The sequence below is a fragment of the Gossypium arboreum genome, chromosome 2 (genome assembly GCF_025698485.1).
Source record: "Gossypium arboreum isolate Shixiya-1 chromosome 2, ASM2569848v2, whole genome shotgun sequence".
In the NCBI taxonomy this organism is placed as follows: domain Eukaryota; kingdom Viridiplantae; phylum Streptophyta; class Magnoliopsida; order Malvales; family Malvaceae; genus Gossypium; species Gossypium arboreum.
In genome coordinates this window covers 4,011,240-4,026,007 of record NC_069071.1, presented here as the reverse complement: position 1 = coordinate 4,026,007, position 14,768 = coordinate 4,011,240, and the positions used below count along the sequence as shown (strand labels likewise).

Below are 14,768 nucleotides of genomic sequence, written 5' to 3'. Positions count from 1 at the left end.
TATTTATTAAAATTATTAATTTAGTTGAATATATAAGTTAAAGATTAAAACTTTAACTTTAGATCGATCGAGAGTCCATCATGGGTAATTGTGTAAAAATTCTTTAGCTAAAAATGATTAATTAATCAAAAGTCCTTAAAAGATTGATTAGATTTTAAATTACTCCTTCTGTTAACTTAATTGTCAATTTAGATTTCAAATACTAGTTCAAATTTGATGTGAATAATATTTAAAACACGTGAACCCAATGGTAATTACATATCAAAGCAAGGACAAAGCTAAAATTTTTTTTAAAAGCTGAGATTAAGTTATATATTTTTATAAGAGCTAAAATATAAATTTATCCTAATATTAGCTTCTTTCTTTATGGTTTTCAAAAAGACTAAATCGAAATGTTAGCATTTTGGGAGGAGGTAAAATATAACTTAAGATTTTATAAATTTTAGATGACTAAATCAATAAATTTTTATTTTAGAGTGGCTAGGGCTTTGCATGCCTCTCTTTCTTTACCCCTATGTTAAAGTATCAATATTGTATGAATCAAAGCTTTTTATCTCAACACCCCCCCCAAAAAAAAGGATTTTTGTCAATTTAGTCGTTAATTTAAACATTAAACGTTAGTTTAGATCTAATGTGAAGAATATTTAAAATACATGGATCCAGTTGTAAATAAATATCAAAATATTAATATTTTTTATACAATGCCTAAATTACTCATAATCGTTTCCAACCTTTAAATAAGAGAATAAATGCACTTTAGTATACTCGAACCCATATCCTCTTACACTAATAATAATATTGATGTCAACTGAACTAATACTCAATCAGTTCAAAGTACTAATATTATATCAACCAAATTCTTCAGTCGATTTAGACGATAAATGTCAATTGAGATCTAATGAGACAAATATTTAAAATACATGAATTCAACTGTAAATATGTCTTTTTATAAATTGATCTATTATTTTAAATATAACATTTAAGCTAACTTCTAGGTTGACATAGACATAATTAATATGTTATTGTAGTTTAAGGATTCAATCAGAATATTTTAAAATTTGAGGACCAATTTAGAATTTATACTATAGTTAGATAACAAAAAATATATTAGACAAATTAAACTCATAATCTCTCTGCCAATCTCACTCTTTCTGTTTTTACTCACTCTCTTAAAAGCGCGTGAAAAACACACAGATATTAAACTGTGTCGTTCTGTCTGAATTGGCCGCATCAATCGCTGTCAATTTGGAAGAGAACTCAACATCGGGAGGTGGTAAGTAATATAAACTCATTATTTGAAACATCAAACAAAAATTATTCACATTTTTCCCCCCAAATTAGGCCACATGTCAAATGTCAACAACACCCATATGTTAAAGTCGGTGATCGGTACTTTAATGATTTTTTTAATATTATTATTGCATCAAAATCTCATTATTTAACTATTAGCATATATCAAAATGTAATATTTTAATTAAAGTTTTCAAAATCAAACTAGTAGTCAAATCGATTAAACTATTAATTTGTTAGCTCAATTGGCTATTCGGTTTCATTAAATAAATAAAAAATCACTTCAACTGTCCAATTCCTAGGTTAATTAGTCTAATGATTTCATCTGTACCAGTATCTTTATCGATTTCAGTCTAATCTGTCCAATAGATTGATCTCGTCTAATTCAATTTTTTATAATTTTTATACAATTTTATAAGTTTATATCATTTTAATACTTTTTATTTTTATGATATTTATAGGATTTTAATACATTATTTATAAAATTTTAAATATTTGTAAGAATATTTTATTATAATTTATTAGATTTTTATTTTTATATATTTTATAAGTTTATATCAATGTTCAATTTTAAAATATTTTAATATTAATAATTTTATTTTTATAATTTTTATTCTAATTTTTAATATTTTATGAGAAAATATTAGATTAAACTAGAAGCTACCACGTGTCACCATCGATTGGTCTATCAATTTATTTTAACGGTCAACGTGGTTAATGACAAAGACGGAAGGGCTTAATTGATTATTTTAATTAATAGTAGGGGCTTAATTGAGTACAAATTTAATATAGGAGCTTAATAGATTTTTTTTTTTACATTTTAAAGGCTTTTTTTAAACTTATAAACCTATTATTTAAAAGTGAGTAAATAAAAAGAGAACTAAAAATAATGTCAATTGTAATCAATGAGGCATTAACATAGTTAGCAAACGTTGAGGTCTCAAACCTTGAATGTCCAAGTTCAAGTCGTACAATTTATAATTGCAATATATGGGTCCCATTCCCATCATCTATCGGCTTTGTCTTCATCTTTTTGAAAGATTTGACTTTACTATATTACTTTTTTATCCATTAATATCTATGCGTATTTAATCATTATTCACATGGTGATTTTCATTTTTAATAGATAAGTCTTATATGGGTCTTACACATTTGAATAGCGATGATCATTATATTGAATATTAATAGATGAAAAACTAATGGAGTGGATCATAACTCCTTTTCGGTTTAGTTTTGCTTTGTTCAATTTTTCATCACTTATGCTTGTAGTGTAATTGGTATGAATATTATCTATTGGTTAAAATATGTAGTCCTCTATTTTGATAAAATTTAAGTTTTAGTTGATATATTTTTATTTAAAATTTCAATACAATCATTAAAATTGTAAATATTTTCTATAAAAAAATTTAATTTGCTATATTGATTAGGCTGATGCAACATGACATATGATTGACTAAAAATAAACATATTACAGTAATAGATTTCAACGACAACAATGATTAAACTAAGATTTTTTAATTAAAAGAGTAAGATAATTAAGTTTTTAATAAGATTAAATTTCAAATTTTATAGAAGCTATTCGAACAAATCTAATAATTAATTATCTATATTCTATAAATCCATTAAAATTTATTATAAATATTATTAACTAATAAACAATATGTGAAATAGCACGTCACACAATAAATAGACCTGATGCAACTCACAGCTAAAAGCGAAGAATGTGGCTTTATAGAACATGCAATAAGAATAAAAAAGTTTTAATAAAATATCAATCGGTTGATTTGGTCAATCTCTTAAAGGACTAATATCCAATCTCTTTTTATTAAAAACATTATTGTATCTAGACATGAACATTCACATGTTGTGGTGACTGAATGTCGTGTTAACGAACAAATATGAATATAAATAAATATTTATATTTAAAATACCATATCGAGAAATAAATTAAATAAATAAGATTATGAAAAATCAGAAATCGAATAAAGAATCGAGTTTTATAAAATGTTGAGGTTTGTTTTACACAATTTCCTAAAGACAGATTCGGCTACTCCTACAATACTTGGAGAAACGTTGGTCAACTATCTCCTAGGATACAACAATATGATGAACAAAGCAGTAGTACCTCTACGGTGATCAGCGAACAAACATTGCCTACTTCTATCACTGAAACATTGGAAAATATGGAGAGGAAAAGAGAAAAATTTTGGAAAGCAAAATAAACTCGGTGTCAGTGAGTGTGTGTCCAAAAAATTCTAAAGAATTCTTTGGTTTTTATAGGCATTCAATATGGAGGAATTTTGGAAATATCCATAAATAAAGATCAAATTTTGTATTAAATGAGCAATTAAATCAATTTGACGAGTGTAATAGCCAATTTTGGCCCAAGTTAATACAACAAAATTAAAACCCAAAACAATAAATAAAATATCTAAATTAAGAGTCCAATTACAACAAATAACACAACCCAAATTAAACCCTAGCCCACTACAAGCCCAAATCAGAAACAAAACAAAAAAAAAAACCTAAAGCTACCTAAGTCAGCCGCATTTGCCTTCTAACCTACCGCCGTCGCTGCACGTCAGCAGATCCCCCGTGCATGCCACCACTCCTCCACGCCTCTGACACCACTTGCAAAACGAAAATCTACACGCAAGCAGAAAGAACAAACATAGAAAAACAAATAACAAAGAAACAAAAAATATAAATCAAAAGTCTTATAATTTTGCTATAAAAGCCTTATCAACATGCTTGTATTTTTCTTCTTCTTCTCCAAATTCAAAAGAGAAGAAATACGAAAATCAATCAGAAAATTAAAAACTTTCAAGGTGACTTTTTCTTTTTTATTTCGAATATTGCTTTAAAGTTTTTTTTTCTGTTATTTTTCCATAAAAAAATAAAAAGAAAAGAGGAAAGGGCTCATCGGAGTTACCCCGCGGCCGCGTCGTCCCCCCGTGGTCCAATCATTGGAGGTTTCTCTCCGCGGTCAGAATCGGACCAGAAAAAGGGGGTGAAAGTGGGCCTTTTTCTTTTGGTTTTTACGGGCTTGGAGGGTTTTGTCTTGGGATCCATTCGAAAAGGGGCTGAACAACCCCATTTTGCGCAACGTCGGCCACCGTCTGAGGCGGGCGGACAGATGGCCGGTGGCCCTTTCGGCAGGAGATAAGGGGAGAGGATGAAAGAATTCCAAAGTTCTTTCAGTTTTTTTTTTAAAAAAAAAACTAATGGTTGAAAATGAAATTTAAAAAAAAAATAGGCTTTTATAAAACACTAAAACGACATAGTTTCATTTGGCCTCCCCAAATGCCAAAACGGCGTCGTTTTGGGAGGGCAACCCGAACCCGACCCGCTCCACAAAGGGATCTGCGTGTTTTTTTTTATTTTGGGATATTTGTGCAAATGGGGCTTCCGCTTTTGCTACGTACTTCGATTAAGTCCCGTCTTATTTTTTTTCTTTTTTAATTCGACCTTTTTATTTTATTTCGCATTCAATTTAGTCGCTCTATTCGCAAGTTGGAGTGGCGCACTTAATGGGGTTTGGGATATTTTCTTAGTTAACCCCTCGCATGTTTCAGCACCTTTCAAATCCGTCCTCCGCTTGATTTTTTTAATCTGAATTTCCCCCTTTGAATTTATTTAGATTTTAATTTAATTCTTTTTATATACTTACGTTTATTTTATTTGAATTTGGACCCTAAAATTTCATTTTATTTGCAATCAAGCCCTTATACATGTAAATTTGGACTCTTTGATTTTTATTTATTTATTTTAAATTTTATATATTAAACTATTTTAAATTGTTTTAGATATATTATCTTAAATTATTTCATATACTATATACTCTAAATTGCTTTATACATTATTTACTTTAAACTTGTTTTATGTATTATTCATTTTAAATAGTTTTATTATTTACTTTAAATTTTTTCATATATTACCAATTTCAAATTTTTATATGTATTATCTATTTTTATATACCATTTATTTTTAAGATGTTTTGTATATTACTTATTTTATATTTCTTTTTACATAATATTTATTTTAAACTCATTTATATATTATTTATCTTAAATTATTTTACATATTATTTATTTTAAATTTTTCCCTCATATATTATTTATTTCAAACTTTCGCCTATATTTCCCATTTTAAAATTTTTTATACGTATAATCTATTTTTAAATTGTTTTGTATATTATTGATATTAAATTTCTTTTTCACATTATTTATTTTAAATTCATTTATCATCATTTTAAAATTTGTTTTACATTTTATTTATTTTAATTTTCTTTATAATTTTTTAAATTGTTATATATATTATTTAATTTCTTTTTATTTTAATTTTCTTTAAATTTATTTTTCACATTATTTATTTTAAATTCATTTATCATCATTTTAAAATTTGTTTTACATTTTATTTATTTTAATTTTCTTTATATATTTTTAAAATTGTTATATATATTATTTAATTTCTTTTTATCTTAATTTTCTTTTATTTTAATTTTCTTTAAATTTATTTTTTCACATTATTTATTTTAAATTCATTTATCATCATTTTAAAATTTGTTTTACATTTTATTTATTTTAATTTTCTTTATAATTTTTTAAATTGTTATATATATTATTTAATTAATTGGTCTTTGATTATTAATGTTAGTATTTAAATGGTGTATGTTGTGAGATTATTGCCATTGTGTCTTATAATTCTTTATTCGTATTTTCATGTCTTTGTGATTTATTATTGTGATATTTATTCGCAAATTATTATGCCATGTTTTATATCGTCATTCATTCTTGTTTCATTAGTCATTTCAAAGGTAATGTATTTATCCAATGTAGATCGTTCCATTTTATTTCAAACAAAATAAACGCATGTTGTTAAGTGTCACACTCGTTATTATTCAAAAAAAGAAAAATCTTCAAAATAAGGCAATATTTCGCGCTTCGGAAATTCGAGAAATCGTACACTAACTTACGGGATTTTAGTTTTCTTGTTAAACCTAAATAGCTAAATATCCTTTTAAATTTCAAAATATAAAGTTGCGATAAAAAAATTAAAGGCAAACTTGTTCTTGAGGGTTCAAATGTCGCATCCTAACTTATGGGATGTGCCATTTTGTTATATCGGGACGAAAGGGCCATTGATGCTCATTTCAACTTAATTCAAGCATTTTTCAAAATAAACATTAATAAAAATGGTTCGTATTTTAATTCTTTTCAAATTTTTAACATTCGACATTAGGGCATTAATCAATCAATTAGGTACCAATTTTGGGCGTTACGAGGGTGCTAACCCTTCCTCATACGTAACCGACTCTCGAACCCGTTTTTTCGAATTTCCTAGACTAAAATCGTTATTTTAGTAAATCGAAATATTTTATTAAAATGACCAAATTTCTAGGTGATCTGATCACACCTAAAAAGGATTGGTAGCGACTCTATTTTCGTTTTTTCGTCGACAATCTTTTTCAAAAAAATGGTTTCAGCAACTAGAATAAAATAAAATCAAGATATATGTCCTTTTAAATCGCATTTTGTATATACTTGTTGAGAAAAATAAATTTCGTGTTGGGCTAAAATATTCAAAAGCCTAATTTTAGCTTGATTGGTTCGGACATTTTACGGCGCCCACGTCGTGCGAATATGCCCTAACCTCGATGTGTTTAGGTCTACACCCTTCTTACGCACAAAGTAGAGTTTCAAGTTTAGTCATTCAATCACCTTTCAAGTAGATTCTCATATATACACATCATACACTTGGTATTTAACTAATGTAGAATCTAAGCTTTCCTTTTCCTCAATAAATATTCACAAGTAGCTTACTTTGAGCATCAATTTCTAATTCATCACTCAACCATTTTGAGCATATGATATACTGTTGTAAAGGTCTCATGGAGTAGAATATAAAATCATAGTTTTATGGTTCAACTCTCCACCTTTACCTATCAAGAATATATCTCAAAGTTTTTCAAAAATTATAATTTTTCCAACACTAAATTACATTTGTTCTTTCATAATTAATTGGACAACATCTAAAATACATTACACTAATATAATCAACTTATTTAAGTAACAGCAAATTAATTATTTAATTTTTAAAGCTAATAAAGTTTTTATACTATGGTAAAAATTGAGATACGAATTTTCCTTTAGATTATTTTGGATTTAAGTTTATTATGTCTACATTTTGTAAAGATTTATTCTCGTTTGAATCTAGATAATATTTTAGGTTTTAGTCTAATATATTTTACATTAAATTGATTCGGTTATATATTATTTATAATTTGTATTGTAATTATACTAGGGTTATAACTGTACTTATTAATCATATATATATTGATTATGATCTTGTCTTGGGAATAAATCATATTAGGATCATTTTAAAAAGTATAATTTTTTTTGAAATAAAATGACTGGGCTATTATTTGATAAATAAAAAATAGCTACCAAAACTCCCCAACACATATTGGGCTCAGTCTTTATTAGAAAAACAAATAAAAAAAAAAAGGGACTCGGGCACCCATTTCTAAATGAGAAGCCCGTTGCTATAAGTAAACAAAACAGAAAACTACAATAAATTTGAAATAGACAAACATAAAGGAAATAATTAAAAGAAACCTACCCTTATCCCTAGTCACATCAACAACCTAGCCATCATTTAATTTTCCCCTCTTTTCACGCCATCAACCATGCCTTTTCAGCAGATTCATCTTCTCAAAAATCTTTTTACTTTACCTGCTAATTTGTCTTCTCACTTCCTCCTTCACCACCAGATTCAATCTGGATTTCTTCTCCACCTTCCTTCTAGAGTGATCTCACTATGGTTCAGCGCATCCTCCTTCAGGTATGTTTCCTCCCTTCTTTTTAGTACTTCTATTGCTATTTTGTAAGCGTGAGGGTTCTCAGATCTGTGAATGAATTGAAAAGTAACCTCTGGGAGGCACAATCTTTTATTCTGAATATCTTTGATGATTGCTCCTAGTACTGATTTATCCACTGCTGTCGATTGACATTTTTTTATGACTGTTTTTTAATCTCCCATTATTGTTGCTGAGTTTAGACCCATTGATAATATTAACTTGATGGCTTCTAATCCTGCCCGAGCTTTTGCTACTAACGAGGATGAGATATTACTATGGAGAATCGTCTTTGAGGCTTCAAACTCACCCATCTGGTCCCAAACCACTAAACCTGAAGCCGATCTAAACCATCTCCTGTCAAAGGCAGCATCAAACTGTACTGTAGTGCTCGTTGTCATCCTTGGTGGTTGATGAGTCTTCACTGTAGTAAAGGTAAGCTTTTTATCGCGCACCCCTTCAAGTTCTGCAACATATCTTCTAATTTTTTGTGACATATCTATGACTGTAATGTGTTTTCTTTTATGTATAAACTGATTTCTTGAGCCTCGAATGAACCATAAGGTGCAATAAAAGAAATCGCACTGTTCATTAGTGTCTTTTCTAAAAGCCCAGGTCAGCCACTCCTAGATGTTGTGGCTTGTATGCGATGTAACCCAAGAAAGATCTAACTCTTGCCATAACTCATTTGTTGCCGAACACTGTTTAAAAACATGGAAGCTATCCTCTGCTCCGGAGTTACAACGGGGATATGTGTCATTTGTAACCACACGTTTGTGTCTAAGATTAACTAATATGGGGATGTAATTCCAAGAGATCCTCCAAATGGTTAATTTAAGTTTTAATGGTAGCTGTAAGTCCCATAGTTTCCTATAAAATTCTTTAGTTTCGGCCTGTAATAAATAGCTAGTAGGATCCAAGCTAGCATATTATAATAGTTTATAGGCGCTTCAGACTGAAAAATCTCCGGAAGGTTCCCCTTTCCATACTTGGAAATCTTTGTAGTCTGCTTCTGCAAGAGGAATCTGCAATATCTTTTGGGCTACTTCCGTTTGGAAGGTATTATTGATTAATTCTACTTTCCATGTCTTATTTTTACTATAAATTAGATCTGAAACTAACTGCAACTCATTATTTTCTTCGCTAGTTTGCCAACCAAAGTCTTCACTCCCTGGGATCTAACAGTCATTCCATATAGAAATTTTATTCCCTCTGCCAATTCTCCAGCACAACCCACTTCGGAGGAGACCCTTTGCTGCCCAGATGCTCTTCTAGGTAAAAGAAGGTAAATTTTCCAATTCTGCACTTAGAAAATTCGAATTCGGAAAATATTTTGCTTTAAGAACTCTGGCCAGTAAAGAATTTAGGTAATTAAAAATACGCCAACCTTGTTTGGCTAATAATGCAATATTGAATTGGCTAAAAATTTGGAAACCCAAACCTCCATTCTCTTTTCAAAAACAAATATTTTTCCACGAGCACAGTGAATACCTTTTTTCCCCTTCCCCTTTTGCCACAAATACTTAGCAATAATACCTTCCAGTTTATCATATAAAGATTTTGGTAATAAAAAACAAGCCATTGAATATGTCAGTATAGCCTACAAAACAGCTTTTATAAAAACTTCCTTTCCACCCTGAGACAAATATTTGTTGCTCCAATTATCGATGCACTGTTTTATTCGATCTTTTAAAACTTGAAAAGATTTTTTTTTCTTTTTTCCAACTATATTCGGCAAACCTAAGTACCTTTCCGGATCGCTTGAGATACAAACTCCTAATTGATTAACAACGACTTGTTTGTCTTCCTCTGATGTGTTTTTACTGAAAAAGACGGTTGATTTGTCAAAATTAACAAACTGACCCGAATTTTTTTTGTACTCACGCAAGATTTCCTTGATTGCCGAAGCTACCTTCCTTGTTGCCTCCCCAAATAAGATGTAGTCATCTGCAAATAATAAATGAGATACTTGTGGACCGCTTCTACTCACCTTACCTTTTAGTAATCCCTCTCTTGTTGCTGATCTCATTAGGCTTGATAATCCTTCTCCACATATTAAAAATAAAAACGGGCCCAAAGGATCACCTTGTCAAAGTCCCCTAGTTGGGTAGAAAATTTCTCCGATATTTTCATTAACCCAACAGAATATGACACCGTAGAAATACATTTCATTATACCATCAATCCACTTCTGATCAAATCCCATTCGACTCATTATCACCCTAACGAAATTCTATTCAACTCTATCGTAAGCCTTGCTCATGTCTAGTTTAACCGCCATGAACCCCTTCTTCCCCAATTTCTTCATTTTCAACAAGTGTAAAATTTCATAGGCTAGTGGAACATTATCCAATATTAACCTTCCTGGCACAAAAGCACTTTGGGCTTCATCAATGCATTTATCAATAACTCCCCTAAACCTGTTAGCTATAGTTTTTGCCAGTATTTTATAAACAACATTACATAAGCTAATGGGTCAGAAATGTGTCAAATTAGAGGGGTTGGTGATCTTAGGAATAAGCACAATATGTGTTGAATTTATTTGGCCAACCTCCATATCTCCGTTCAAAAGCCTTAAGCAAAAAGAAACAACATCTTCTCCAATGATATTCCAACATTTCTGATAGAAAAAGGCGGGGAATCCATCCTTCCCTGGAGTCTTTGTTGATCCCATTCCGAATAATGCTTCCCTCGCTTCCTTTCTATTGTACGGTGTTATAAGCATTCTATTATCTTCCTTATAAACAGAACAATCAATACCCATGATTAACTGTTCATATATAGTCGTATTCCCAGCTATGAATAATTTTTGAAAATAAGCTCTAGCATACCCTCCATTTCCTTCACGTCTTCTTTGTCCCTTCTCTCTTCATTTTACAGCTTGATAATCTAATTTCTCCGTCTCCTCTGAGTAGCTTGGCTATGAAAATAAGTTGTATTTCTATCTCTAAATTTCAACCAATTTAATCTAGCTCTTTGTTCCCAATAATATTCATCCTTTTCTATCTCAAAATTTAATTGAATCTTCGTATCAATCATCTCAGCTAGATTCGTATCATCCCTTTCAGCTTCCATCTGTTCTGACAATTTTGTTGTTAAAAACTCCTTGTTCCTCTTCCTGTTCATTTGTATTTGCCAAGCCCATTTTTTCAACCCCTTACTTACAAATTGTAGCTTTTGTAAGAAATCCCCTGCCACCATTCCCCATAATTTTTTTACTTCATCAACAAAAGAATCCTCCAATGTCCACTAAGCTTCAAACTTAAAGCTATTTCCTTTCTGCCTTTCTTCCTCCCTTTTTTTGACAACTAAAAGAGGACAATGATCTGAAAAAGAGTGCACCAGATGTTGAATTTTTGCCTCGGAAAATATTAACAACCACTTTTCATTAGCCACTCCCCTATCAAGTCGTTCTTGAATATGTCTCTAGAAAATTTCCTCTCTCCCAAGTAAACCAATTACCAGTGAACCCCACATCATTTAATTGACATTCCTCTAGTGTTTTTCAAAGCTTTCCCATTCTTCTTTCATCTCTAGGCAGCCCTTCCTTTTTTTCAAAGCTATACATAATTTCATTAAAGTCCTCACATACAAACCAAAGGATATCTTCATCATTATAAAGATTTTTCAAAACAGCCCATGAGTCTTCTCTATCTTGAGCGTACGGGGATCCATAAAAACCTGTAAAGCGCCATTTAACATCAATTTTCTTATCATATACTATCACGTCAATATGTCTTCTAGAAAAATTTTGAAGCGTGATATTAGTATCATTTTTCCATGCCAAACACAATCCTCCTCTAGTACCTTCTGAACCAACGTCGATGCCATTTGTATAACCACAGCTCCGTCGAACTCTCTTCATCTACTTTCTACAAAGCTTAGTGTCCATAAAGAAGACTATTTGGGGATTATAGACCTTCAGCGAGTGCCGAAGTCTTCGAGTTGCCCGTGGGCTCCCCAAACCACAGACATTCCAGCTTAGGATTTTCATTACACCCGGTCGGTTTGCCTTTTGGCAGCCACCGATGATAAATGAGTTAATTCCATCACCCTCATATTCCTTGGCATTACCTTGTTAGTATCATATTGTTCAGATAATTCATCTATCCTCACCTATTAAAGTTTCATCCTCCAGATCATGGTCCATCGCAATATGGGCTGGATTTTCCAATGTGACTCTCATTCGATTTCCTTCACCTAATTCTCCCACTTCAAAATTAAGACCGAAAACTGGATCCACAACATTCCCAAACCTCTTTCCACTTTACGCCTTTCACTGTTCATTATTTAAAACCACATTATTTTCCTCCATTACTCCAACATTCCCATCCCCTTCCTTACGAAGCCAAATGCTATTCATAGCCATAGCTTTTCGGGACTGAGCTCGCAACGATAAATCCCACCCAATGTCAGCGACTTCCACACCTAGAGCCATCTTTGCTTCACAAAAAGAATCTTTATGTACCAGTCATCCACAAAAGAAACAGAATAGTGTCAATCTCGCATATTTAAATCTGTTTTTTCCTCTTCAAATGACGCTTTACATCAATTTTAACTCTAATTCTCATGAAGTTTCTGTTTTCTTTTCCCAAATTTGCTCCATCATATTCCAGAAATTCACCTAAGAAATTCCCTAATTGTATCGCCAAATTTTCAGAAAATAAGCCAATAGGGACATCATGGATCTGTACCCAGAAAGGTGTCAAAACTAGAGGCACTTATAATGGATCCTCCACCCATTGCAGTTTATAAAGAATCAACAAATGATTGTTAAAAGTCCGTGGAGATCCTTTAATAACCCTTTCCAAATCCATAACATGAAAAAATTGAAACAAATACCTTTTCTCCCCCAGATCTCGGATTTGGATTCCTTATTGCTGGAAAATGGATTATGCTGGCTGTCAAAAAACAACCCACAATTTGTAAAATCTCTCCCGTTCTTTCTCTCTGCATAACTGTTTGTATTTGAATAATTGCATCTTCTTCATCATTAATCGCCAAATGGGCTAATTCGTTTTATATTACTACAGGGGTAGATTTCGATCTTGGCTTTCTTGTAGATAGGAGACCACTGTGCTAGGCGCTTCAATTATCAAAGCAAAATAAAAACAGTAAACCAAAAAAAACCCTAAAATTCTTGCCAAAGGCAGCAGACCTAAACGTGCTAAGGTAGCAGGCAAGTAAATTGATCAAAAAAAGCATAGTTTTTAGGCATTAAAAAAATAGTACCACGTCATTAAATTTTAAAGATAACAAAATATTATTATACACTATCTATATCCAATATCTTCTCCAACTTAATTTAACTTTAATTAAATTACTTAAAGTAATTAAATTTTTAAATTATAAACAAACGTCTTTTTTTCTTTTACAAAATTTAATCATTTTTTCCATAAGTTAATATTTTTTATTTTTGTGCAACCATTTTTTTTAAAAAATAGTAATTTTTGTGCAATTTTTTTCCATGTCATTGACACATAATTTTGATAATTATTTTACCTTGAATTCGAATCCTGAACCTTAAACCTTGAACCCCAAACCCCGAGATTTAATGTTTGGGTTTGAGGTTACGGGATACGAGTTAGGGTTTGAGGTTCTAGGTTTTGAGTCTAGGGTTCGAGAATCTAGATTCAATGTAAAAAATTATCAAAATTATGTGTCAATGACATGGAAAAAATTGTTAAAATGTTATTAAATAATTGGAAAGAGACCATAAATAATGTGGTGAGAATGGTCCATAAAATAAATTTTTATGGATGAGTATATAATAATAATTTCATGTCTTTAAAATTTGATGATGTGAAAAATTTTATTAGTGCCTAAAATCTTAATTTTAATATCATCCTTGTAAGTTATTCCTTAAACTAAATTTACATTAACATTTTAATTAAATAAATTTATTTTAATCGACAAGGAATAAAAGCGTTGCAATCTTTATGATTATTCATTTACTTATTGGGAGAATATTTACGGTAAAAAAATTAAGCACTATCCTAGTTTAAAAAAAACACCATCATATATTGAGATATTATTGAGAATTGGATTTCTGTGAATTTTTTAAAATGTAATATAAATTTTATTTGTACAAAAAATACAGTCATATAATAATTGATGCAAAGCTTGCCACTGGAATTTGCATATTGTACCGTCTGTATTTTTCTCTATGTTATGGAAAGATGTCATTTGTCTCTTCATCTTAGGAATTTAAATTGCCATAAAGAATATTACATTATGTTTATACATCACAATTATAGACGTAATTACCACAATTAATCGTGTGATTATTATTGTTTATGGGTCAAAGGTGACATCACTACAAGAAAATAGACTTTTAGCGGCACTTTTTAAAACGTCGCAAAAAATGTCACTATAGGTAACGCCACAAAAATTTGTGGCGTTTATTTAAAAAAAACGCTGTTAAAAGCCATGGCTTTTAGCGGCGTTTGTGTGGAAAGCGCCGCTAAAAGTCATAACTTTTAGCGGCGTTTGTGGGGAATGCGCCGCTAAATATGACTTTTAGCGGCGTTTTCCAATTTTGGCAGATTTGCAATATATTTCTTCACCAATATCCAGCCCTTCCTGCATTAAAATCCAACCAAATACAACAAATATAGTATAAA

At 30.5% G+C, this 14,768-nt stretch overlaps 1 protein-coding gene across 1 annotated transcript; it reads left to right on the top strand.

The window, feature by feature from the left end:
- The first annotated feature begins 7,921 nt into the window (after nucleotides 1-7,921).
- Nucleotides 7,922-9,024, top strand: LOC128289430 (uncharacterized). Its single transcript, XM_053025285.1, has 2 exons — nucleotides 7,922-8,133; nucleotides 8,350-9,024. The coding sequence occupies exons 1-2, from the start codon at nucleotides 7,979-7,981 to the stop codon at nucleotides 8,558-8,560; spliced, it is 366 nt and encodes a 121-aa protein (XP_052881245.1). The 5' UTR covers nucleotides 7,922-7,978; the 3' UTR covers nucleotides 8,561-9,024.
- Nucleotides 9,025-14,768: the final 5,744 nt, after the last annotated feature.